The 27,498-nt window shown below is 37.9% G+C and overlaps 1 protein-coding gene across 1 annotated transcript in view; it reads left to right on the top strand.

The window, feature by feature from the left end:
* Nucleotides 1-5,401: 5,401 nt before the first annotated feature.
* LOC146148123 (GREB1-like protein) overlaps nucleotides 5,402-27,498 on the top strand; it is a 29,191-nt gene continuing 7,094 nt past the window's right edge. Inside the window, exons 1-35 of the mRNA XM_083386565.1 lie at nucleotides 5,402-5,540; nucleotides 5,659-5,839; nucleotides 6,051-6,212; nucleotides 6,343-6,458; nucleotides 6,765-6,928; nucleotides 7,080-7,213; nucleotides 7,643-7,831; nucleotides 8,411-8,638; nucleotides 9,043-9,285; nucleotides 9,755-10,104; nucleotides 11,332-11,419; nucleotides 11,801-11,976; nucleotides 12,532-12,667; nucleotides 12,951-13,067; nucleotides 13,267-13,418; nucleotides 13,585-13,702; nucleotides 14,404-14,488; nucleotides 14,564-14,647; nucleotides 15,339-15,510; nucleotides 15,833-15,936; nucleotides 16,259-16,421; nucleotides 17,597-17,734; nucleotides 18,261-18,326; nucleotides 18,512-18,624; nucleotides 19,714-19,928; nucleotides 20,159-20,234; nucleotides 21,222-21,370; nucleotides 23,942-24,027; nucleotides 24,185-24,297; nucleotides 24,893-25,069; nucleotides 25,524-25,581; nucleotides 25,876-25,987; nucleotides 26,248-26,351; nucleotides 26,547-26,717; nucleotides 27,027-27,264. Of these exons, the coding sequence (XP_083242691.1) occupies nucleotides 5,511-5,540; nucleotides 5,659-5,839; nucleotides 6,051-6,212; nucleotides 6,343-6,458; nucleotides 6,765-6,928; nucleotides 7,080-7,213; nucleotides 7,643-7,831; nucleotides 8,411-8,638; nucleotides 9,043-9,285; nucleotides 9,755-10,104; nucleotides 11,332-11,419; nucleotides 11,801-11,976; nucleotides 12,532-12,667; nucleotides 12,951-13,067; nucleotides 13,267-13,418; nucleotides 13,585-13,702; nucleotides 14,404-14,488; nucleotides 14,564-14,647; nucleotides 15,339-15,510; nucleotides 15,833-15,936; nucleotides 16,259-16,421; nucleotides 17,597-17,734; nucleotides 18,261-18,326; nucleotides 18,512-18,624; nucleotides 19,714-19,928; nucleotides 20,159-20,234; nucleotides 21,222-21,370; nucleotides 23,942-24,027; nucleotides 24,185-24,297; nucleotides 24,893-25,069; nucleotides 25,524-25,581; nucleotides 25,876-25,987; nucleotides 26,248-26,351; nucleotides 26,547-26,717; nucleotides 27,027-27,264 (5,008 nt within the window). The 5' untranslated portion in view covers nucleotides 5,402-5,510. The remainder of the gene's footprint in view (nucleotides 5,541-5,658; nucleotides 5,840-6,050; nucleotides 6,213-6,342; nucleotides 6,459-6,764; nucleotides 6,929-7,079; nucleotides 7,214-7,642; nucleotides 7,832-8,410; nucleotides 8,639-9,042; nucleotides 9,286-9,754; nucleotides 10,105-11,331; nucleotides 11,420-11,800; nucleotides 11,977-12,531; nucleotides 12,668-12,950; nucleotides 13,068-13,266; nucleotides 13,419-13,584; nucleotides 13,703-14,403; nucleotides 14,489-14,563; nucleotides 14,648-15,338; nucleotides 15,511-15,832; nucleotides 15,937-16,258; nucleotides 16,422-17,596; nucleotides 17,735-18,260; nucleotides 18,327-18,511; nucleotides 18,625-19,713; nucleotides 19,929-20,158; nucleotides 20,235-21,221; nucleotides 21,371-23,941; nucleotides 24,028-24,184; nucleotides 24,298-24,892; nucleotides 25,070-25,523; nucleotides 25,582-25,875; nucleotides 25,988-26,247; nucleotides 26,352-26,546; nucleotides 26,718-27,026; nucleotides 27,265-27,498) is intronic.

Genomic DNA, 27,498 nt, shown 5'->3' with positions numbered 1-27,498 from the left:
AATACACCCGAGTCCCGAGTCCAGCTCCGACTCTACAGCCTGTATTTTACCCATTTACGCAACTAAATTAAGGTGGATTTTCTGCAATCCACTCATATTGGTGTCATAATTGATCCCCCGCATTACATGGTTAAAAAATATTTCACATTTGCTATTACACTTTTTCAACTTACATTTTGCCACCTTAACAGTTAAAAAAATTGATACTGCGCATGCGCACGTCGGACTCGGGACTCGGGTAGTTTTACGCGGTCTTACTCGAGTCCCGAGTCTGACTCCGGCAAAACAAACCGACTCCGTCGAGTCCCGAGTCCGACTCCGACTCCGCAGCCCTGTTGCTATGCGACATGAAAAATAATATTATAGTTAAGCTTGGTAATATTTAGTTGATAGATTTAAAAGAAAATTTACTAAATAAATTTTAGCCCTGAAACTATCATCAGAGCATTCCACTGGTCTTTTAGAAATCAGGTGCATATTCTATTTAGTGGCTACTGCCAAGTGTCAATGCCCCGGTAGGCTGTGGCATAGTGGCAAGATGTTGTTTACTACAGCCGGACAAACCCATTTGCCGTAAAAAGTTGAATGGCGAATTACCAACCGTGAAATCGCATTGCCCATCAAGCTAGTTGTGTTGTAAGATATGAAAAATGTTTTTGCATTACCAAAACTGGTATTACATATAAACAAAATTAATAAAAACTTTTTTATATGATGTGATCACTTTATAAATACGTGCTGTAATACTTATCACTTTTTTATGTTGGTGGCGGTTGGCATACTCATATGTTATCTGCTTTATTGCAAATCAATCAGGAATGTAAAAGAAAATAAACAATCTTTAGTCTTCAAAAAACAAAAACTGTTATTGTGTTTTGTTTGCCATGAGATAAATATGAACCGTTTTTTATATTGATGAAAAGTATATAAAGAATCTAGCAAACACAGAATTTCAGCTGATGTTTTACATTTCTTGAAACGACATATAATTTTTGGTTATTGTTTGGTCAGTTGTAGAGAAGTATCATTGAATGTTTTAATAAACTCCGTGATTGTTGTGGATTGCTACTTGAGATAGTTCTGCAATCGTGCCCAAAAATTACTTCATGTTTAGCCTTCATAATTCGTTTAAGTAATTATACATAGGCAAACCCTTAATGAATTAGTTAATAATTACACCATCTCATGGTCATGGAAATGTTCATAAAGATTTAGTTTTTACGCGCCACATAACGGGTTACACAGGTCTGTTGGCCTACTGGAAAAACACAGCCATCTGCTAATTGACTATGTCTTAAGTGTCTTGTATGAATACCTGGTGATGCCTAGACAAAACAGGCCCCTAGGAAAATGACTGTTACTATGAAAACACATCAGTTAAAGGACTTTACTTAGATTTATATGCAGTGCAGGTTATAATTTTGCAATGTGGAGTGTCAGTTGACTTGGCTTTCCGTCGCTAATATATTATTACATTTAACAGTTTGATATTATACTTGAAGAATAGACAGAATTGCAGCTAAGCAGAACAATAACATCAGAATTCATGTTAATCTAAATAAATATTACTAATGTTAGAAGTGGTGATACTAAATGTTTTAGTCATGTTAATATTTTCATGATTGAAACCCAATGAATGTGTGAGTCAGGAAATTGGTGAGCACTTATTGAAACTACACATAAACCTAAAATGTTGCTTTTGTTAGTAAACTTCAATGTATAATATGCTTTACTAATTTTTTTGTGCTATAGTCTCTGCTATTCCTATTTTTATGGACGCTTATTCAGTTGTCTTTACTCGGCAGTTTTACTGTGTCGCTGTGATTAACTAGTATTCTTTCATAAATGTCTGACAGCTGACTTTGTATAATATCAAATAAAAAGATATATATATATATATATATATTTTATTGAACAGATTAACATGACATAAAAGGCTGTTCAGTGCTGGATAAATCTTATACAGTAGTTAATAATGACAGTGTTAAAATAAATCCTTTGTAAAGGTTTTTATGTGCAATTTTTGTTTGATTTTTGATTTGTTGTGTTGTTATATTTTTCCTAAAAAATTCTATCAATAATTAGGTGATTTAAAATTGTGTTAATCAAAAAATCCCTACACACAAAGCTCATTTGTCACTAAGTTAATGGCATCAATATTAAATAATATAGGCGTTTCTCTATATAAGTAATAAGATTCTGTGTTTTCACAAGGCATAGATTTCCATTACATGTATAAACATTTTTTTTGGATTGGGGTCAAATTATAAGCCTAATTACATCTTTGGTAATTAAAGAAATTTAACCTTTAATCCTATTAATAACACTTACAAGTGTTAAAAATAATTCTAGTGTTACTTTTGTGCTTTGACATGGCGCTTTAGATTGGAAAACCACTCTTGTGAATATTGCTGTTAAGTAAATTATTACCAAAAATAAACTAAAATCCAGTTATAACATCTTTTAATGTTTGATTTACAAGTAATGGTTGTGTATTTTTGTGGGTAACTACAGGAATTTTATTGCTCATTGTCTTAAATTTTTGTTAATTTTATTCAAGTTGTATAAAATCAATTTAAAACTGTTTTTCAAACAAGCTGATTTAAAATCTGGCAATGAGTGGAATTGGTGAATGATCTGCCTTGTCCATTACCTGCTATTACCAGTTTTATGCTTTGTTTGGGAGTAGTAATTTCGTACAGTAGTACGATGTATGCTTTAATTACTTAAGGGATTGTTTTAGGCGTGTTAATTTTTTGGCTGAAATCGCAATTAACGTATCAATTCTTTGTTGGAGAAACTTAAACAGCGCTTCCCACACGTGTTCTGTTCGCAGAGCAATCAGGGGCGGGTTAGTAGAATCGCATCGCGTCTCGCCGCCTTTGCTCCTCTAGTGCGTCTGACCTAAATCCACGCGCGGTTTGCTGTTGGTGTTGTGTGGCAACGTGCTTCTAGAGCTACAAGTGGTTGCAAGGCAGCCTAGTGGTCAATACCCGTCCCTCTCCTTCCCTTCGTGTTTTCGCGTGTAATTCGTCGACGACCTGGCGAACCTGAATAACCCTGCCCGACGGCCCGTGGAAAGTAGGCCGCTGAATCTCGTTTTTTGTGCTCGAATGCGTCACGGACAGAACTTACGACAAGAAATGCTGTTAAATTTGCGACCGCCCAGATGCCCGAGTGGACGAAAATCTTGGCAGGTTCATGTAAGTTCACTCTCTAACTGCGACCCCTATCGTCAAGTTCTTTTAAGAACCTGTAAGGGAAGATTGACATTTTAGTTTTCCATAGTACTTTTTCTGTTAGCGTTTATATCGCGTATCTGCGCATTCATTGTAAGATATGTTCGATAAACCGTAAATTGTGGTTTAACTTTTTTTGTCAAAACCCGCCTGCGTATAATTAGTCAAATGTTCCTAATAATGTTGCAAATTGCGTAATTAATTGTGTTAAAAATTTACAATGCAAGATAATTCGAAATAACAGTCACCACTTCTAATCGCCATATGGAGCCTGTGGTGTGACGTATTGTAATGAATGTCAACGTTTATATAAGTTTAGATTATAACATGGAATTAGGTGTAAATAAATATGATTTTGCGAATTCAAATGCATTTTTGCGACAAAAGTTTTCCTCGCAATCTCTTTTGTTTTTCGCCCTCGTCCTACACCAAATTAGGGTTGATAAAAGTAAGTGAATTGTATTTACTGGAAAACTTGGTGTATTACTTACTTCAGTAATTTTCTTTTTAGGTTAAGCTACTTCACCTGCGCTAGTATTAAACATAAATTAATATCTATTGTCTTGTGTTACGCAAAACTCAATAGTAATATAACAATACATTCGAGAAATGTCGCAGGAATTGTTGTTAATTTCTATGACAATTCACTATTTTCTTACCTGTCATTATAAAAACTCTGTTTGAATCGCAAACCATGTTTAAAAAGCACATAACAATTCGATATCGGCACTGATAGCACCCTCCTATCCAAAGTGTGCTGATCAAACCACTTGACCAAAGTTATCTCCTTCGATTCGATAATACTACAAATCCCATCTCTGGTTGTAAGTGAGACTGTGACCTTCAAGTTCGATTCGTTAACGTAAAAACTTTGTGTATGAAAACAGTGAACTTCTGCCGGACTAAATTCAATTAAGATTGAAGCGGTTTTAAGAAAGTGAGACGCTGAGCAATTTAACATTTCAAACGCTATAATTGAAGTTTTCAAAGTTCAATAATTTTGTGTGGAGGTATATAAAAAATAAACAAACATCTTGTCCAATGTTTTGACCATTTTTAGATATGTGTGTTTTGACAATTTCGATGTTTCAATGTGTTTAAGCCTATTTTTTTACAAACGCCATTTACTTAAAAGTAATTTGTTGAAAATTGTTTATTGCAAACACAGAAAGTTCGTTACTTGAACCCCGCCCTCCCAAAAAACTCGCAACGAGAAAAAACAATTATGACTGCATTTTTTCTTCCCGAACATTAATAGCGGCGGCAACCAGAGGCTTTGAAAGTAGGTCGCCGCGTCCACAGCGGAGGAAGGAAACGTGGAAGCGTAGGCCGTTGTCAAGATACTGCAGATGGATCAATTTATTACTGCACTTTGGGCCGCCAAATGGCAAAATCGATCTTCAACTGTAAAAGCGTCAGCGGAGAACTTTATTCGTTAGTTGATGTGCACAGTTTCTATTAAGTTAAAAAGTAGTCGAGTGCGTCGTTTTAGTGATGTCGACCTTGCAAGGTGGTATTTGGCTTCACCTGTTTGCTAAATGCTGTTATCGTTTTGCCAGCCATGCGCTTGTCTTTTGTTTGCGTCGCGTTGACCAGTCGCGAAATTGGACCATGGGCCGGCCGCAATGATAATCGGTAAGCCATGTGTGCTCCAGCAGTTTCCGTTGATCGCGCTTCCTGCAACTGCGCTGCCGAGTGCATTGTTAGTGCAGTGCCCCGCGCGGTCTTTCCAGCCTTTTCGCCTGGCCGTTATAGCACAACTAGTCGCGCGAAGGGCAGCTAACCGCAGCAGCAGCGGGTCGTTTGAAATGGCGCTCTTTTGCGCATATGGTGTTGCGTGAACAGTCAATTTTCGGGCGAATTAGCCGGTGTTAGCAAAAAAGCCATTAAGAACTTTAGCAAAAAATAGCTTTTGATTAGCGTATCAGTTAACGCAGTTACATTTAAGTTGGTCTAGGCCTAAACTGAGATGTTGTGAAATGCCGTTTGCGCATTGTACTTGCGGCCGTGTCGTCTTTTCAAGTGAAAACTTCTTTTGTAATGTGATACTATCGGCTTCATGTCACAATACACAAAGGCCGGTCACTCAGTTTACAAACGTTGCACTATGGTAGAGCTATTTCAAGCAGGCTTTATCTTTACAGACTCGTGCGGCGGGCTGTTGGGATTTGTAAATTTAAGCTCCTGACTTGTTTAAGATTTTGTATATATGCCTGTTATGCGCTGTAATCTGATGTGCCGTTATGAATGAAGTCACAATAGCCAGCATCAATGCGCTCCAAAAATATACTACCTGTTCAGGTTTGTTAATGTATCAATATTTTTTAGTTTTATTTATCACAGTTTCTCACTAGAAACACATTATGTTCGGGTTAGTTACTTGTGCTGAATAACAGTTAAAAATGATTTTTGGTTTCAGGTTGTATCTGCATCTAACCTGATGGGTAGCAACCAGTCAATACATAAAGCTGCATTCGAAGAAGCTCTTCAAAGCAGCATAGAATCTTCGTTAAGGTCACCTGCAGTTGCCCCAAGTTCAGTGTTTTCAACGCTCTTTTTTACTTTACGCCAGTCGACTTTAGCGTTGCCTATCGAAGAAGGTAACTTTATTTTGTCTTGCATCTAATATTCTGTTTACAGTACAGTATAAACTTGGATGAGTGTGATTTAATGTCAAGACTGACTCATGGTTTCTTACAGGCTCGTTGTCTTCATAAACTTAATGTGTTCACTTTTTTACTAATTGACATGATACTTCAATAAAAGTACAATGGTTGATAAATTCCCACCTTGCTTTTCTGTGACCAACAGATGTAAAGCCTAGTGCTGATCAGTTAAACGAAGAAGTGAACAAACATGTTGTGTATGATCGTTCTGAATCAGTACCCACTACACCCACTTGTATGGCTTTGGTTGTCTCCCATCCCCAATCCACAGTCCAACAAGCAATTTCAGCTTTACAAATGAAAGATCGTACGTGTTAATGCGTTTTTTTATCTTTATTGTCATTTCATTTTTTTTTTGAATAACTCAATTTAGTTAACCGTAGAAATATTTCTGTTTTTTTAAATCGTTATTTAAGAATTTTTTTAATGTTTACCAGCTTCCCTAACCACTTCCCAAACACGCCCTCCATTAATTGGGGAGCACAGCGTACAAGGCGATGGACGGCAATTAGGGGCAAGAATGCCACTTCTTACCCAACAACAACAAATTGAGGTTTGTTTGTAAATTTTGTTATAACTTTCTATTTAGTAAGGACATTAGCTTTTAATAAGATTATTTGATAAACTGCTACTGAAACTTAATATTATATTTGTAATTTTTTTTTGTTTGAATAATTTGTTAATGCCATAAATTCGTTAATAAAATCGACCTAAAATACCAAAAGGAATATATTTTTGCTCAATTTTAAGTCAGCCATGTAAACGACCAATCAATGATCAAAACGCACAAAAACATTAAACTAGGTTTGTGTACTGGTCACATCATCAACTGTTGTTTAATTGCCCTTTTCATTTGCAGCAGCTACAACGCTTCAAGCAGCTACAACGACTGCACGTATGGCAACAAATGCAGAAGGAACAACAGGGCAAGTCGCCAGTTGGAGCAGCGAGATTGCCTGTGCCGACCGATCTGTTTAACTCGCCACCAAGCCTGTCTGGACACAGTCAGAGCGCGGATCTAAGGTTAGACATTGGAGTATAATGGTTGGAGGTTGTAGTAAAACGTAGTAAGAATATCAAAGCCCATACAGCAGTAGGTATCATTCTGAACGTTTCATATAACTCTTTATTCATTTTTTTAATTTGATGGTTAAAACTCGGTGGATTTTATTAGAAAACTGCCCCCGATACCCTCCCTGACATCTCCCATTAATGGAATGCACGGCAATGGAAACTCACATTCCAGGCCTGGTTTGGAAGGAAGGTTGGATAGACCGATGCAGTTCGTTGCCGGCAAACCAACACAAGGTAACGTTTAAAACCTAATTGAGCTGTCTCGTAATGTAATGCCAATATGGTTGGGAAACGAATATTTTTTTAGTTTACGCCGCTTTGTCATAATAAAAAATAAAATATTACAAGTCTGCCGCGGCAAAAAACAACTGGATCCATTTTACACTTTTAAAGAAAATGAATGCTCGCGTTTATATGTAATTTTTCGAGATACATTAACGATTAAAGTTATCACGTAAAGCAGTTTTATTGCACCTTCCATTATGATCAATAATGACGCCGTTCTGACTTAAATTTTAAACCGAACAAACACTTTTTCCGCGCTTTCTAGCACTTATGACTCCTTATATAACTAAACACATTTTTTAATTGCAAAAAAAGTCGTGCACTCACCACACAGCGGAGAAAAACTAAATTAACATTGCTCCAACCTGTGTTATCCAGGTTTCTGCAAAGCGGGAAAGGACATCAAGTTGTCGACTTTCGAGCACGACGCGACCTCCATGGTGAGCTTTCCATTCAGCTACGCGCTTTTGTGCCTTCAGACCCATCCACGATCTGCCGAATCAGGCGTGCTCATCGTCGTAGCTATCAACCTGAAGTCCCTTCCGCCGCCCAACACTTCGGCTCAAGGTAATTTAAATGTGAACCATAACGAGAAGATTAGCTTGAATCCTGCGCCAAATTGACAAAACGTTTCGCCTAAAAAACTGCTTTAAATAGTAATTTAGGAGTTGTTCTAAATAATAAAAAAACTTTTTCTTGGAACAAAAGCTTACGTTTTGTAAGCTTTACCATAACAGGACGTTACTATTGTCCAAGCTCAAAACTGTTGCCCAATGTCCATTTATCCAAGTTAGTCTACTATTTGTGCTGCCATCCTAGCTCAAATTTATTAAATCATTTTTCTCGGTATTTTATGCGCTAATTTAAACCGAATCTGCGACTATCTATATGGGCGTCATTTGTCCTATGGCGGTTTTTGTTAACCGTTTTTCATTTTCGTTCACCCACATCATAAAAATCTGCATTCCTACCTCTAATCAATAAAAATACTACAAAAGCAAAGAAACTTTTTGCATTCAATGTATGTAATGTAGGAAAGCAATCTTACCAAGTAACCATAATAACTTTATCTTTTTTACTTTAACTTTAAGCGTCTTTTTACTTCAACTTATATCAATAAACTTTCAACGTTAAATTCTTTTTTAGCGTTGTCCGCCCAGTGTATAGGCTGTGGCGAGAAGGCGCTTCATACCTTTGGTCAGCTCTCCGATCACGTGGGCCTTGACCCCACAGTGGACTTGACCAGTCCCCGACTGGCCACCAACTCAAGCCAACTGGTGGGCACGCATGCACGATTCTATCTGGTTAAGGACCCCAAGTCCACAAACAACTTGATTCGCGGCCCGCCGATTCTGTGGAACAAGGCGCCTGAAGGTTAGATTGCATGGACCTTTTTAACTGGCCCCCACTACATGGGCAAAATAAACATTAGCCTAATTACACGCCTTCTTACGTAACTCATAAACTCGCTTAATGTTAAGTTAGTTCACACCTGAAATGTATTTAAGCATTAATACCTTCAGAATACCATACAAGGGGTTAAAAGCGATGTGAGTACGTGAAATTCATCTATACTGACATTTACGGTAAATAAAACCTTTTGTGAGCCATGTAGACAGTTTACGCCAGTTCGTTAGTCCTTCAAGCACCAATTGTTTGGTGTAATTTTGCTAACAACCATCTTTCAGAGTGGAGACGACAATTCTTCATTTACATTCTTCGCTTTGTTCGCTTATATTTATCGCAAAAGTCAACGAAAAAGTTCAATTTCTTCCCAGGTGCCTCGCAAGCAGGCCTGGTATCGCCGCGTGCCATCAACGCGCCAACGCAGCTGCCAATGCGCTCGGGCGTACCGGCGCCGACTCATATGCCGGCCGCCTCGTCCCCGCTTCACAACGCCATCTACCGACTGCACAGTCAGGGCCAGCAGCACCCGCTTGTTAGCCGCTCACTCTCCGGCTCCCTTCAACAGCAGCAGCGAGCACCCATCGACCCTATGAAGCTTCCCGGCTTTTCGCAAGGTACGCCCGGACGCTTCTTTCTTTTACAAGTTGAAATCGTTGCTATTGATTTCGCGAAAAGCTTTATTCGATCGTTTTTTGATGTTTTTTTGGAAAATGTTCTATGGTTGTTTATTTTTTATGTTTAAAAGAAAAAACTATGGGGACATTTACATATCGAACATGTCAATTACGCATTAAATTGTCAGCAACCGGGATACATGTTTGCAGTAGTTTCCGCCACGGGCAATATGTGAACCCCGCTATAATGCGTTTCCGATTCTTCGTTTGATTCAATCTTTCGCTGTCCTTGTTTAAGTGCGATTAAAACTATGTCCAAAAGTGGTTAAACTCGTAACGCTCGCGGTCTTATGCTTTACAGCCTTTTTTCCACACTTGGGCGTTATTTCCGTCGTTAATATGCCGTGTTTTACTCGCCCAAAAGCTTAGTCTGTTTTCTGGTTTTAAAACCTGCATCTTTGACGTTCAGCACCCGACGTCGAAGGCCCGCAACAACCACAACAGCAACCACAGCAGCAGCAACAACAACAACAACAGCAACAGCAGCAGCAGCAACACCACCAACAACAACACCAACAGCAACACCAACAGTCACATCAGCAACAGCAACTCCAACCCAGACGATACCTGATTAACCGCGATACCTCCGCTCTCTCGCCTGTCGATATCCCGCCCAACCTTGTCGCCCTAGCAAAGCGCAAGCCCGTCCTCGTACTCGTGTGCCCTTCAGCCGCCCAACTACCTCGCTTCACTGGTGACATTTCCAGTCTTACTGTGACCTCGATCCTAACCGAATCCTTCAAAGAGCCTCTGTCGAGCGTAAGTTTTTTTGAGTTTTGTCCGCTATTCCTTTCTGGGATTTTCACAGTATTACCTCGAAAATGGCTTTTTTATATTTTTTTTACCCGCAGCAGTGGCTTGACTATAATATTACAGCGCATATTTCGTTGATGAAATAGGCCGGTTTTGATATTTGCCGTTGCTCAAAGTAGTAAGCAGGCTTTTTTTCTAACTGTTTGTTACCTTCTATAGTCTATACGTTAAATTTTTCTTACATTTTGATAATATACTATTAATATTATTATTTGTTGACATTTATCAGGCCTAAAATATAAACGCTATAACCAAGATAACCTGTTTTTAACTTTATTCTCAAAAGTCCGCAGTGTGAGCAATTCCTTTGATTTCGCAGGTTTTAAAGCTGCAAATATCTTTAACACACTAAAATTCATCTAAATTGACTAATTTGAAAATAGTCACAAGCTAAAGAAAGTGATGTCGGAAGTTTAGTTGGTGAAAACATTACTTTTAATTGAAAGGCTAAAGAAATAGTTTCGCTTGTAGGAATCCACGGAGTTGGACGAGCTCTATAGTAGGATTGCTGATTGCACGTCCACATTCCACGAGTCGTTACAAAACAAAACACGCAAGCTAGTTGATGGGTTTCAATCGCTCGTTGACAATTTATCGCAGTGTTTTCTTAGCAGAGCACTTCGCGTGTGGTGTGTATAATGATACTGGAATGCAAATTGCCACCCCAATAGGTGTTGGAAAAAACATTTGACACAAGATATCGCTTAGTGTTAAAAAGGTCGTTAAATTAACAAGTTACCATTCGGTACCATTCGGTATTTAGTACCACCCAATTTAACACACTCGCCATTGACGAGGCTTGAATTACTTTAAAGTCATACTTGGACTCATCTAAAAGCTCTGTTTTAAAAATGCTTCGAATGATTTGAAAGAATTTTTAGACCTCCTCTTTCTCTCCAAAAAAATGCGTTATTATTAATGATGTTATTTTCTTCGTACTTTCGCCCTGTAGTGCTATGTAAATCTAGTATAAGTAATTAAGGTGCCTCGAATAGTTATGCTACAGTGTTTTTTCTTAAAAACATTTTTCATTTGCAGCACTACTAAACGAAATATGAGACTCGTTCAAATTTAACCCGACAAAGCCAAGAAAGGCAGCCTAGGGAATCCCCTAAATCCCGTTCTGTTCTGTTTAAAAAGCAGACTAACTTATAAATTATTTTTTATCATCAGATCAAAGAGCAATTAAACTTCGTCGAGCATTCCCCGTTAACGAACGACCTCATGCTTCTCATAACTATCCAGTACGTCGTGTCCCTTGGTAAGTAAATTTCCTTTATGTAACCGCAGTTGTTTATATATACTTATGTTTTTACGTATCACTCGTACTTCCTGTATTTTTTTCATATCAGTTACTTTTGTTTTAGTATTGTATAACAAGGCTAAATATTATATTTTTCTCACTAACACCCTTGGTCAACAATCGGACAGAGAGGTTTGTATTCTTTGTGATAAATAGTAAATACCCTTTTTTCGTCTTTCTTGTTTAAGCTGGGTTTTAGACAGCTTTGCATCTAAATGTAATCAATATCAAAATGTTTTTAACCGGAATACCACAGCCTTACTCGCCAACGCCTAAGCCCACTATAGCAAATGCTCTTTGCATTTGAACGGCGATAGCTTGACCGCAAATGTCTTTCAGGCGCGGACTCCGATCTAAGCCGCGAGGGCTTGTGCCAGGCGATCGTGCAAGCGCGCCAAACCCTTTCCAGCCTCTTCGTCGCGTCGCTCAAGGACCTCAAACAAAGCAACGTGCTGAGCCTGGCCAATTTCATTGCTTCCACGTCAGGCGGGCGAGTCGCCCTGGCCATGAGTGAGGTTTGTACAAGTTAAGCAACTTGCGTAATGCGACCTTTTTTGTTGCGTGGAGGAGATAATTGGGAAACTGCATTTAACCAGGCCGCAGCAACGGAAAAATTTGCCTTCGCGTGCCCTTGGCAATAAATTTAAATATAATTTTAGTTTTTTCTTGTTACTTTTTTCATAGCGGCATATGATAGCGATGGTCGTATTTACATAGCTATTTTAAACTGTATTTATATACCTATTTAGTTATTTCAATAGAAATATCAAAGCCATAATATTCGATAAAATTGACATTTCGCAATGATAATGGCATGAGCTGAAACGTCTGTAAATTGCGAAATGCCGATTTTATCGAATATTATGGCTTTGATATTTTTATTGAAATTACTACAAAAACCCGTGTATTGTGTTTCAAAAAATATTTTTAGTTAGATTTTAAGTTTTTTTTAACCAGCATCACTTAAAAGTTAAATTGCTTTTCATTGGTGTAATTATTTACATCGTAACAGATCGGCGTCGTAGGAATTCGGCGGAGGAGCTTAACACCAACATTTATTTCTTCTTTAGGTTTCTATTTCCGATGCCATCAACAGGTGCCTTAAAACCGTTGCCACTTCCAATACCTCTCCAACACTGATTTACCAGATGGCAGTACATGTATCCACCAATCCCAGGGATCTTCAGTTTCATCTCGTCGTTAGCGGTAAGCGTGGAAATTTGTCCTTGCTTAAAACCTTTGTTGTTAAAATAAACTTCTGGCACTGACTGGAAGTAAGGCATCTGCGATTTTTCTGCCAGTCTAGCAAGTGAAAATATATATTTTGTATAAAACTACCAAACACGACGTATTTGCGTATTATTCTTGCTAGAAAAATCTGCGTACCCAGAACCTATTTTTTATTTGTACATACGGCTAAGCCCCAAACCTTGTTTTACAACACTAAAACCACAGATTTAAAATTATACGTACTTGTTTTACCACACAGGTGCGCGCAAATGCCGATCATTCGGAGATGACCTCATGACTTCCGGGGACTTGGCGCTCGCCATTAAACAGACACTCGTCTCCCTCTCATTTACACAGCTGCATCTTTGCCTTGCCGGTAAACTCTAAATCCGGCCTTATATTGGAAAGTTATTTATTAAAATCAGTAGCCAATTTTTCTTCGCCTGCCGTCTTTTTATACCGCAACGGTACATATCTACCCATGATTGTTTGCCTAACGCTAGCTATGGCTTACAGTCAAACATATATATCGAAGGAATTCGCGGGTAATCCTTTTCCCACTTTTTTACTACCAGGACCTTTGTCCTCACGCGCCAAAGTACCTCATCGTTTGCGTCGTTCCATTCCCACCATTTCGTCGTTCGCTGCAGATACCTCACCTTTGTTGTTGCCTTGTCATGTCTCCCAAGAATACGAGCACAACTTTTCCTCGACATTGACGGAAAAGGTACGTTGCCGTGCTTTTAACAAGCAGTTGATTTAAAAAAAGGCAAAATCGAGTGCGACAGTTTTACTGTAAGATTTCAAGGCCCGTAGTCTTGTTATAAACATTTTGCTGTAGTTTAAAACCGAACAACCTCTTCATTACGCGTTCCCGATTGCTTTGTTTTCAGATCCTCAACTGCAAATCAAGCCTCAACCTCTCTCATTTCACCTCGCTGCGATTCGTCTTCGTACTACCTCCGTGCCCCGCCCTTCTTGCACAGTGTGCCGCAAAAATCGCCGCCTCAGGTAAATTTCCAGATCCCGCTAAAAAATTAAATTATTTTCCCAGTTGCCAAGTATTGAATGCCCGATCTTAATGAATAAAAACTTTCCACATCGATGCTTTTTATCGATGTTTATATAAGAGCAATACGATTTAAAAGCGAATAATTAAATAAAAGCTTGAGTTATTCAAATAGATTTGAATAAGACCAACTTCTATTTGAATAAGACAAACTGATTAAGCCATTTATATGGCGAAATGCATATTTGTATTAAAGTTTTAGACCTTGCTGAATGATTTTTGTTCGGAGCGGTGCGCTTCTCAAGCTTTTATTAATAAATTTTAGAACTTTTATCGTCGGCATTATGTGTTCTGTTGGAGGGCCAGATTCTGTTGATAATACACATACAAAGCGAATAATTAAATCTATTATTAAAGTTTTGATTGGCATTTGTTAACTAAAACTGCCATAGAAGAAAACCTAATCTGTCAATATCAGCCTGATGTATTATTGTGTTTCGTAGTGAGATTTATTAAATATTGTTAAAAAATTCTTTTGATTGCTTCGTAGTGAGATTTATTAAATATTGTTAAAAAATTTCTTTGTTTGCTTCGTAGTGAGATTTATTTAAGATTGTAAATTCTAAAGGGGGTTAAAGTAGCATCATTGGTGGAATCATCCTAAGCCCTTATATTACTCTTTGAGACATGTGTTTAACTATAGGTGTGCTATCAGAGGTATACAAAAGCCACCATCCGAGTTCAGCTTCACAGATTATCGTTACAATGGAACCGTCGTCAAGACAGAGGTACGATTCGTTTCTGGTTTTGAACAAAAAAGGTTTCTTATTTTCTGACTAAGAATATTTTTTTTTGCTTTACAGGTTGATTTCACTCTGCAAACAGTGGGAGGATTCTTCGACTCTACTTGTTGTAATCCAACTAAATGCGTGCCTGTCATCAAACTAGTGAGTACAAGTTAAAAGGAGCAATGCACTTTTTTGTTGTTGCCAAATAACCTTCCCCGCTTAACTCGCTCCAATTCGAACAAGATTTTTTGTTCCAAATTATGACGTTCCTATTCTGAACTGTTACCTGGAATAGAAGCGTATGAGGCTCTATCGCTTTACTTTTTAGATAACGTTTTATATCTTCGTGGTAATTGTTATTTCCTCGCTCGAAAAATTCGAAACCCGATACAGTTTTGGGAACCAGAAAGGGGGCTCCACTTTATTGTAAAAGTATTTCTCCGAAATTTACATTGCTTCAGATGCGACGAATTTCACCCGCATCTCCATCGAGCCAAGTGCCCGGCCATTTTCTTCTTCCCAACATTTACCGGTGAAAACAAAAACCTAAGGCTATTAAACTGACGTCCGTATTGTGATAATGCGAATTGCCCCATCATTCCAACTAGTGTGCTGTAGGTTTGCCGATTTTCCTGGGACGTTTTTGCATGTGTCGTCGCTCGCCCAATAACCGAAAAGTTTCCCTATACTTACTGGCGAAAATACCCACAAGTGACAAGCTTTCCGCAAGAACGCCATCCCATTCGGCCGCGATTTTTAACACTGGTTATGTACGGGCTTTGATGGCTGCCTTCCACTCCTCTACTAGCGCGCTGCGTTTTGACCAAGTTTTTTTTTTCACTTCTAACAGCGCCGAAGAGTGCAATCTGCTCAACAGCAGCCTCCTGATCAACTCGAAGAACGTGGTGACGGTGCAGTGCGCAACCTCCCCATACCTCCTTCTTACCAATCACTCAAGAGTGGCCACCTCAAACGAAGTGTATTGCCAACCTCCGAACGTCTATTGCGCCTCTTCGCCCCAGGTTTGATTAAGGCATCGCACATTGCTGCTTATACAATATACAGGAGCAATCATTGTGTAATTTTTTTCAATTTTTGTTAGATTGTAAAGGAACAGTAGTGTTAATATAATATTTAATTATATAAAAAACACATAAAACCATATAAAATTACGCTAGGGCATTGTCGCATATCAACTAATGTATGATTAGGTTTTACTGTTAATGGTAATTTTACCACCTTCCTGCAGCTAATAATTTTACAGAACATACTGTTTTTTATTGGTGTAATAATTTACATTCCTAATGCTGTGTAGTGAATATTTTGTTTTGTATTACCTTCCAGAGCCCCGTGGATACTTCCAACACCCAACCTACCTCGATACATACCTCAATATCGATGTCGTTTGATCCGCAATTTGAAGCGGAAAAATGGAATTTGCTCGATAAGTAAACAAACCATATTTTTTTTATATACTTTAAGCTAAACTATAATAGCCACCTACAAGATGACCAAAAGCAGTTGACTAACAAGGTTTAATTGTTAAATGATAAGAAAAACACATAATATTACCTTCTGGTGAAATTTCACGATTTTGGCGATTTTACGCAGCACCTTCCACTTTAATCTTTGATTTTTTTTTTGGCTGAATAACTCTTTGTTTGCTATATTGCGACTACTGAAGCTACGGTGAAACATTCACGTTATATAGGGTTTAACGTTTACTTGTGAGCGTGATATTGAATAAGGTCAACTCTTTATGCTTTCCAGAAATCACCTTCTCCCAACATCTTTGGTGACTTGTGAGTTAGTATTACAGCAATACACGGCCGCCGTTGTTCAAGCATCCTCGAATGGCGACGACAACCCAGATATGCAAATTCGGCAGCACTGCGATCGACTAAACTCGTCCACAATCCGACAGATGATACAGGTATATACATTACACGCTTTCAACCACGCCAAACAACTTTAGGATTCGGTGAAACTGTGCGTTTGTTTTTGTTGAGAGAAGCAAGGTAATAACAAGCCATCTGGATTTTAGACTATAGTGGTTCATAAGCTTTTGACACTTCAACTAGAGCAAGTCATTTAAATACAAAACTTGAAGCATATAGCATTGTACAGGGTTACTCTACTTCTTTGGAAATATTAGCATGAAATTTATCCACAATTAACGCAACTTTTTCAGATGAGCGGCCAAATTCACTTTATAATTTGCTAAACTTTATGGATTGGTCTTCTACAGCAATACCACTATTAAAGCTTTTTGTAAACTTTCCTCGTGCGGTTAAGAAACGGACAAGCACTAGAATAAGTTTTTCTAAACGCATAACACTAAACTTGCACACAGTTATGTATCTCCTTTTGCGGTAACTAAAAAGCAACATTAGAATTCACATAACACTGCGCTGTGTCATTGTAAGTGGGCGTGAATTTTAATTTAGAGCTGCCATTAACAAAGGACATTTTTTGTGCTAACTGTCCCAAGAGGATTAAGATTGTAAAACAGGAAGTGGAATTCGTCTGTAGCGCGAATCATTTTTACATTTACTCAATAGAGATAAAAAACGCAGCTTTCAACCGCACAAATAAAGAAAACTTTTTCGCAGAGCGGCAAAATTTATCGCCGGCTGGCGGTTAAGAACCACTTATCTAGGCCAGTTGTTCTAAAAACTACTTTTCTTGCTATGTTTTTGAAAAGTTTTGTTGACCTTACGACGCACTATGCGATAGGAATTCCAATAATGTTAATTTATTTATTTGTTTTTATCAAATAACATTAACCAATTGCTACAATTGTCTGAGGATAAATTTCCAAACATTTTATTAGCGCAGTTCAGTTTAGGTACAAAACAAAATTATTTTGCGACACCCTACGAAATTTTTTGGTGTATTTGTGTCCAAACATCCAAGTTACAAACATTCTGGATGAAGTTTAATTGTGATACATTTTATTGAAAGCCACAAAGGTTATAAGCGAGCAAAAGGTTCGCCGATTTCCTTCAATCAACCATGCTGTTTCTAAATGAGTCTCTTCTAGCAAAAGCTCTAACCGGTTGACTGAAGTGTCGCTGCATCTCAGTATGTTATGATTAAAACCCGCAGGATCTTCTATCATCTTCGGAGAAGGGCGAGGACCACTTGATCATTATGATCCGAATCCCCTCTTTGTTACTCGCAACTCGTTTCCACGACTCGATTGCGGAAGCGAGAAACAACTGTGGATTTAGCGAAGTCTTCGAGGTAATGCGGAACCCTGTTTCTGCCATTTTATTCGATTTTTATATATAAAAAATAATGGTAAAGCTAATTTGGCAGTAAAATTCGGATTTATTTATGGATATTGATATTTTGCCCAACCCAAGTATGTCAAATACTCTTATTGCGCATTATTGATTTAGTTTTTTATTGTTAGGCAATTTTAACACACTGTAAAATGATTTTTTTACTTTGGAACACTATATACGAATCTATTTTTACGTCTATTTGGGCCGTTATTTTCACCATTACCTTTTCTTCACTTCTGAATATGTTTTGCTCGTTTTTTCCAACCATGTTACATTCCGGACCCTTATGTACATTACAGTTTGGTTATAAAGAGATTTTTATCATACAATTGTTATTAACTCAGTGATTTACTGTCATTTGATTCCGTAATATAACATGTCCGTAACAATGGAAAACGAAGCCTCTCTGTGGCACGAATTTAGTTTATTTTTCCGCTGATTTGCGATTTCTAACCTAATTTATGGTTTGACTTTGTTTTCAGGTCGTCCAATATACCAGTAACCAAGAAGCCATTTCCATGTCAACTTACTTCCTTGATATTTTGAGGGTGAGTTGTGTTTGTCTTAATTTTCCGCAGTATGCTGTTGCGAAACTAATGTTTAGATTTTCAAACAAAACCCAAACAATTTTCGATCAAACATCATTTTTATTTGTAAAGTGTACCTAATAAGTCAAAAGTTGCGTTCCTTTAAAAATCAGAAAATAACTTGAAACGTTTCGTTATATCGGCAGAGTTTTCCCAGTCGTGAAGACCATTGGGTTCCTACGTCGCTGCAAGACCTTACGGGAATCCCGGCGATTGTTATTTATCAAGGGGAAGAGCTGGTTCATCAACTTATGCCGAGGTGATTTATAGTGTTTTGGTGCGGACCGCGATCTTAGTATATCAAAAATGTGGCCCTCTGAAGGGCGAACGGTTGGCCGAAGGTTAGCCGCCCACCACTTCCGCTCTCTCTTTTTCCATACTCAAAAATCATCGTTTGTCTTGATCGATCGGCGTGCTTTCCTGTTGTTGGCGTTTTCAGTTTAAACGCAAAATCCACTGTTTCTTGCTATCTTGGGGTAAATTGTCGATTGGCTTCTTTGCGAACCCCCAACACAAGTTCTGTACGGCATACGACCCGTAACCCATGAATACAGCATACGACCCGTAACCCATACGGAATTTTAGCGCCAGTGCACTTATAGTTCAGGACCTAAGCAGACGATATTGTATTTCAATCAATGGATTGTACTTCTTTATAATGTCGATTGGCTTTGTATTGTCTTTGTCCCACATCCCCCGATTTAGTGACCAGGAGTGGCCTTTGCCTGCCTTTGTGTTTTACAGCGAAAGGATGCCCGTCAGACAGGGCACGATTGTGTGGTTTTCGTTCGGTTTCTTGTATCGACAGACCCAAGGATTCAATTTTGTGGGCGTGGGGGCAATTACAGAATTCGCCACAAAGCTTTAAAATGACCTGCGGGTTCAATAAAAGTTGTTGATTAGCACAAGGCAAATTTCGTTTAGACCGACAGGCCCCAACTTTGTCGAACTCTTTTTAATCAATTGGCAGCAACACACGCGACCGTATGGATTACTAACTTGATGGACAACAACCATCACTCGGATGCCAATTGTGTAGACCAGGGGATATTCAACCAAGAGTCTGCAGTAACCTTATCTAAGTTGTTCGTATGACGAACTAGCTTTAATCTGAGCAGATTTTAGATAAGCGGGTTAACAATATTATCCCGATAAACAGAAAGTTAATAGTGATTTTTTGTCTTTAAAAAGTACTGATAAATTAAATGAACGCCAAGAAGATTTTAGATTTTGCCGTAGGAAGTACATGGTAAACATAAAAGCCGCTGGTTAAGTTTGCTTCTATATTCATCTTGCAATGCGGAATTTTAGTTACTTTCGTACTGCAACACAAAAAAACTATTTTCAGGACCCTGAAATACGTCGATCTGCGTCTGGCCTTCGAAGGCACGCTCTACCGTTCGTCTATCGACCAGGAATTGGCACTCTGTCAGCCCTTCCATTGGCAAGCTGGCCCCTCTACAGCTCAACGGTCAAACGATGCTGCTTTGTCTCCGCCTAAAAAGCGACTCAAACACTCGTCGGATGATGATGACGACAGCCTACAAGTGGTAGAATCAGAAGGTAATATTAAGAATCTCTTATAGTCAAAAGTATTCAATTAAACTCCCGTCTTTCCAAAATCGCACGGCAAATAAATATTATTGATTGCATGAAAACTGTTTCCTTTATTTGTATGATTCATTTAATCAGAAGAATGTTTCTAACATAGTTTGTTAAGAAATCAAAATCTTTCGTGTATGTGACATTTCACCTTGTAGGACATTAAAAAAACTTTTGTATTTTATAAGCAGACAGTATGGAATCGACGGCAATTCTTGATTCTGACAAAAACGACAACGACAGCAACTCGTGGAAAGAAACGCCGAGGTAAATATATTTTCTTTTAACTTGAAATTATAACCGGCAATAACATGTTATACATTCCTTTGTCGTTTATATTTGTGCGTGGGAACACACAATAATACTCGCAAAACAACAATATATAAAGCGGAATAATCTGAAAAACAATAGTATTAAGACTAACGACAGAATAATGCAAAATGCGCAGTAATTATCCACGACAGAATAATATCTAAAATCGTCTGAATAAAACCTAAACGTGACGGAATAAGTCGTAAATAATCAGAGCCCAAATAGACACAAAAATAGTTTAGGTAGAGGGTATGGCACGATTGAGGAACGCCTGTCTGGCATGGGCCGTTTTGGTGTCCACGTTTGGACGCCCTTAAAAGAACGGCGACGTTGCGATGCCGCTCTTTTGGCACCAGAATATTTTTTGCGTGTACGAGTGTGGTTAGAAATTGGGTTACGAATGAAATTATGTCTGTAGTTAGTGATGAAGTTAGGTAAAAGGTTGTATAATATAGGCCATATTCTGGCCATTTAAGTCTCATTCCGATTTAGAAGTTATTACCGCTATTAGGTATTAGTCAGTATTTTGGTCTTATCTTGAACTTTGTTTTGTTTCCGACGTTGATCTTGTTCTAATTTTTGGTTATGGCGCCAACACAGATTTTCATTCATTGAAAATGAATGCCAAAGCCAAAAAGGGTCTAGTAAATCGACATCAGTTTAATTAAGACGTTTTCATACGCTCGTGCATTATCACCAGTTAATGTAAATACATTATTATGTTGTTGATTTACTCGACCTTATTTGGCTTTGGCAGTCATTTTCGCCCTGTTTCACCTTGATAGCTTCATCGCAAAACGTCAATCGCTTTCAAATTAAACGAATTATTTCCCGTTTGAGATTTTGATGTGTAATAATTACTAATTCGTTTGTATGGACGAATATGACGAAAGAAAAAAGGCAGTTGGTAATATTTTCCCTCATCTGTCCGTTTTACCGCAGCGAGGAAAAAGGCAGCGGCAGCTCAAACCGCAAGAGAGAGCGGGAGAGGGACGATTCCTCATCCACCTGCTCGCCGCTCGACTTTGTGCGACTCGCAATGAAAGAGGCTGATCTTACTTCGGCGGCTGGCGTGCGTTCGCGACACACAGGTGACGTATTTGTCCCTTTTTCATTTGTTTCGCATTTTGGCCACGCGAAAAAATATTTCCGTTCCCGGAATTTATGATATGGGCCATGTTAGAACGAAAACAGGCCGACGGCTGTGCGTGCTTATATTGTAAATGACCATGGGATTGGCAATCGTGCACATTTTCTTCAACGATGGCGATTCGGAATAAAATGTTTATTGCGCGTGGAATACATCGGTTTGCCTCACCAATACTAATGGTCAAAACGACCTACCTCCTTTCTGCAGGGCATTAAAAATCAACAACGCTGGTCATCGCGATTTCTTGCGATTGCGTTTGGTGACTCATGTAGGAACCCGAATAGAACCGCGCCTCTTAGTTGATTAAAGGTTAAAAGTCCTGCGTGGTTGTTTCGCGAATACGAATAGTTAATTATATTAACAATATACAGTATTCACGTTGAATGGAGAATTATTTGATGTGACCAAAATAACGAAATTGCTGTTAAACGTATTATTTATTTACATTAAACAACAATTAGACAACAAACTAAATTTTACATTAAACAACAAACTAAATTTTTTGATGTATATATATATATATATATAATGTTTTTTTCAATATTACCACAAAACAAGATTTTGTTTTGTATTTTACTTAGTATTTATTTAAAAAAATATCGGTGCGCTTTAGTTAATTTAAAAGAGAAAAAAACGATTTGTATATTGGTCATATTTTAAAACAGTTAATTGTTTACCAAACGCTTTAGTTTTTTTACTAACCGCTGCGCAACGCTGTTCAATTTTTACTAACTTTTTATCGATATTGACACTTTTCCGCATCGCTTAGTATGGTGTTTTGAACATTTGATGTGAGTAAACTGCCTAATTTTTTATATAACGTTTGAGAATATCGAATTTCGGTTTTATTTCGATAAAAGCTTATTGATTTTTATCACATTTTCGCGCTTGTCTGGTAGCCTAAGCTATGCGAGAAAAAAAATGAGTGCGATGTCTACTTTTGTGAACATTACCGCTGTATTTTTTTTTTGGCTTCCTTGGAGTAATAAAATTCTTTTTTTAAACATGTACGCTATACGTAATAACTAGGGCGATTTTTTTTGACCTGGTAGGAATACATTAATTTAAAAAACGCATTGTTGTAAGAAGTATCGCATTAGTATCCTGGCGTCGCCAACCACTCATTCTTGATGCTTTACTGACGAACGGTCCAACACAAATCAGTTATTTTTTCAGGTCCTGAAAATGCTTAGTTGATATTTTAGTCATATTTAAAAGATAAACAGCTATAAACATGCCAAAGAAAAACAAGACGCTGGTTATTTTAGAAAAATGTTGTTCGGACAGTTAAAATACAAGGTAAAATAATTGCAGAAAAATTAACAAGGAGTATATTTAGCATATTGTCGAAATTAGAAATGGGATAATTACAAATCGTAACCGAAAAAGTACATAACAAATACTGTTCAATATGTTTGTCCAAGTCAGAAATACACAACTATCCGAAGCAAAAACAAACTTCGAGATGAACCTATAATGCGATAAACCAGGCCTGCGTCGTTAATTCTGCCGGCTCGCTTATACCGTATACACAGGGTTACCATACCGTGCTTATTTCTAAGATTTGTGCTTATTTTTGGGCGCAGTGTCTTAGAAAACGCAAAGTTTGTCTTATTTTAGTTTCTAAAAGCGTTCTTTATCTATTTTTTATTTATATTTACCAAGTTATTTAACCCAGATTATAACAGTAATGCATTAAATTACATAATAACAATGGATTGTGATTGTTTATTCTAAATGTAAAAAGTACATTGTAGCCTATAGAAGTGTGGTAGGTTTCTTTAGCAATCAAGTAAACTTTCGGCTTGACGTGAGGACTGGCTTTTTTGTGTTCAGTCCAAAGGCTATGGAAAACACAATGTTACTACAAAAAAATTGCTAGATGCATTACAGCAAATCATTCAATGAATAATTTTATTACAAGCCAAACTCCGCCAAGTGAACCAAACTTAACTACCAGGCAGGGTCAGAATTGGGCGTTTCATGCTGCCATGCACCACAGTTTAAAAGGTGTAGGCTATAACTGGTGCGCTCTGACGCGAAAAAAATGACAAAGCTTGCATTAATTAAGGATGGTTAACTTGCCAATTTCAGCGTAATAAACGCATTTTTCGCGATTCGCGCGATTAAGCTACGTTTTGCGCATACAAAAATAGCTATTTTTCAAGTTTTTATTTTATTTTATAACGTTATTTCTAAAACCTTGGATTTCACCCCCGAAGTCCTGGATCTGTCCCTGATCTATAGTAGCGTGCTTATTTTTTGATCTGAGCAGATGATAACCCTGCGTATACAGCTCAGATGGAGATATAATACTGTTAAAATCTTGTCGAATGTAATTCAAAACAATTTCAAAAAGCTGCCTTCATTTTTTTTAATTTTGTAAATTTTGTTTATTTTTAATTGATTTTGACCATTTTTGACCTAACATGTAAATTTTGACAAGTTTTGACTTCGTTTAACAAGTCAGAAAATAATCACCCTACTAATAACATTCCGAATAAAATTTCAGGCAACGGCGGCTCCCAGATGGGCTGGACGAGACCAGTTGCCCTTCTGCCGCAAAAGATCTACGAACGCATCCAAGGCAGCAATCAGGTGAACCTTGTTTTTTATACTTTATTTGGTATAAAAAAACAAAATGATGTATCTTTTATTAAAACAACGCTAAACTTGAAACTGATAAAGCGTTGAAGTACCTTTGCCATCACACCGGTACCTGTGTTTGTTTCTTAACACTTGTTTCGTGTTTCAGGGTCACCCCACCTTATCGAGCCTCCCTCCTCACCCTCTGTGTACTTGGATCGATTCCCTGCATCCGCAACTTCCTGCTAATGCCTCGCCACAAGAGGAGTCTCTCTTCTACAGGTGAGCGCTTTACGCCCGGTGAAAAACGTTAGCCTCACTTGTTATTTTAATAATAAAAATTTTCGACCAAAAAAAATGAATTCTGTGACCTTTTTCTAATTTTTTATCTTCTCCGTGGCCCTTGGACAATTATAAAATATCATTTCTTGTTTCTGCTTATGTAGAAAATTCCTGAAATAAACCTCACCTCGGTGGGGGATTTCGTTTTGTATTAGTTTTAACAATCGTTGAGTTACGACAGTTTTTGTGGTCAAAAATTATCTTGGTTTTCCAAAGCTAATGTATTTTATCTTACTGCTTCTTTTAACCATGTCTTTCAATAGAGGTTGATAGTCGCTATTACCAATTATTGTGATACACCCAAACCACTGAGCACATTATTTTCCAATGTTTACTTAATATCCTGTTCATAGTTTAAGTTGTTTATAATCAATTGTATATAGATCAGTTACATTACTTTAAGCCACATATTTTAACAGAGTATTAAAAATTGTGTGATTCAAGTTTTACACCAAGTTCGCCAACATACTTCTATTTTTTTTTCTAATTTATTTCCTTTTTTGAAAGTTAAAGTACATTTTAATATTTTCTACAGAAAATGGAGCAAACCCGCACCAGGCCACCCCGACTTTTTCGACGGTACGTCATCTGGAAGTTTGGACTTGGCATCTCCCGAAGTGAACTCGATTGACCCCCATAGATTCATGCTGGTCACCCCACCCACCAGCGACATCGTGCGCATATGCTGCAAGTTTCTTGGTCAACTTAACAGGTTGGTGTGTGTTAAATTGCTGCGGAGTATTTCGGTATAACACCATATTTTTTTAATTATTTTAAAATTTGCATCTTTGTCATTTTGAAAACTTGCGATGCGATAAGAATCGATTAATTTGCTGTTTTTGTCATTTTATTTTGCGTCCTGTTGGCTATGTGTGTCATTCCCTGATGAAGGCTTTCCGAATAGTAAGCCGAAACGTTGGTTTAACAAATATATACCAGAAGAACTTATTTTTATTATACTATGCCTGGTAGCAACGGCATATTTATTAATTTGCTGTTTATTGCTCGAAACAGAATTTAACATCACTTTTGTCAACTTTCGGTAAAACAGCTGGTTTAATATTTGCATACACTTTACATCATGGCGTTTAATTATCTTTTCGTGTTTTTAAGACACTTACTTTCAGTCATTTTATAATAAACTACCAAAAAAAAATTGTTTCCAGTTCACTTGTAAAGCAGCACGAAGTTTCAGTTTACGACGACGACGAGCAATCCGAAGAGGTAAGCACAAAAAACCCTTTTACGTTTTGCGTTTTTACAAAACCAGCCAATATCGATTTTATACAATCTCAATATACTGCTTACAAATGCTTTACCAATACTTAAACAATCAGTGGTATATGTGTCCTCTATTGGCTAAATGAAGTATTGGTTTATTTAATTCGAAATTTTGCAAAACAAATTTTAGTGTATAGCGAATCTTTATTCAAGACGGTTTTATATTGGCTGTTCAGCCGCCACACATTATACTGTTGATTTTAAACAAGCTGTTTTAACTTGTCGCGTGTTGTTAAGATTGATTGCGACGCTGCCTTTCGCACCCTTCTGTCCAACCCGAAACCTAAAGGACAAAGCCAAATCGTGAATTCTTGCGACTACCTCGACAGTTTGGTTGCAACAACTCCAGGTAACATTCCAGTTAATGCGGAACATTCGCGCACGTGTTAGTCTCGGTTCAGTTTGGTGTCGTTACCTTTATGATCGCCTTAAAAGTTTTATTTTTGTTATTAATTTTATTTAAATAAAGCTTTCCGCGGAAACAGCAAATGCTAACTTAAGTTGCCTACTACATCGTGTTGTTACTTGTTTCTTCCGCTGTCATCAACATATACAAGGTCAAATCGGCCAAAAACGTAATACAAGTGATTTATTTTATTTTTGTTTCAGACCCGAAGTACAAACGCAAGGTCGTCACCAAGGTCAAATCAGCCAAAAACGCGCGACCTCTACGTCAGATTTTGTCAAACGCTGAGACTACACAAGAACGAGATGTAAGTTATTTTCGCTTCACTATGTTTTAATATGACAAAAAAACTGTCGCAGTATAAAAAAATACTATATTCTTAAAACTGTTAAAAAGTGTAAAAATTGTTTGTTTTTGTATCCCAAGTTGTCAAGAATAATTATCACAACAAACACAAAATGCTTGGGTTAAGATCCGTCATGTTTTACATGTTTGCTGGCAGGACGCTTCAAATATAAAGGAGGCTCGAATGTTTTCGGTGCCAGGAGGCAACTCCCAATGTGGCGAACTCCAGTTGAAGCTGCTCATCCCCAAGAAACATCTCCTCCGCTTCGTCTACGAACGCGATGCCGACGGACAGACTATACTCAGAAGTCTAAGACTTAAATCTATGGTAACTTACGATGGTTTTTCTTTGGCATTTGGCGCAATTGTATTACAAAAAATGTAATTGGACATACGTTATCCTGTTACATCGGACGCCATTTTCTGTGTAAAGAATATGAAGTGGAGGCGTCCGATTCTTCATTTTACATCGACACCAATACCCGGAATTTTGGGCAACAAGCAAAAATAGATGAAACTAAAACGTTCATATAGGTGGTTTTTTTTCAGATTATACGGCTAAAATTTTACTTATCGTTAGCAAGGTTGGTTCATTCTATTCTACAGTATTTTATATGAGGTGTAATTGAATTTGCAGAACGACGTCGGCATCAAAACTCCGGTCGTTAGCCTGGCGCTGCATGACGTCGACCGTTCGCTGCTGGACCTCTCCACAACGTTGACGCAGAGAAGCACGGACGCGGGTGACGGGAAGAGGAGTGAAGAACCAATTCACTTCGTGATCGCCAAGCAGCGGGACGCCAAGGAGCTGGAGAAACTCTGCGGGGATTCGGTGCTAGTTGTCCTGCCGGCCAGCTACGACCACCTCGGTCGGGGTAAGAGAACCTGTACTGTACCGTGTGAAGCTTGTTTTAGCCAAATATAACAAATCATTGTCCCGGCTTTGCCTTTACACGTTAAAAATTAGGGAAAAATACCTTACCACTCCTCAGTCGGATTATTTAATCTAAAGTTTTAATGTAACGACGGTTTAATGTAACGACGGTCCTTTGACGCGCGGGCTTCAGAATCTCAAGTTTTTTTTTTCTCAAAAAAAACTTCGTTTTTTG

Source organism: Ascidiella aspersa, chromosome 4 (genome assembly GCF_963924565.1).
Source record: "Ascidiella aspersa chromosome 4, kaAscAspe10.2, whole genome shotgun sequence".
Classification (NCBI taxonomy): Eukaryota; Metazoa; Chordata; class Ascidiacea; order Phlebobranchia; family Ascidiidae; genus Ascidiella; species Ascidiella aspersa.
This window is presented reverse-complemented; position numbering and strand designations above follow the sequence as displayed.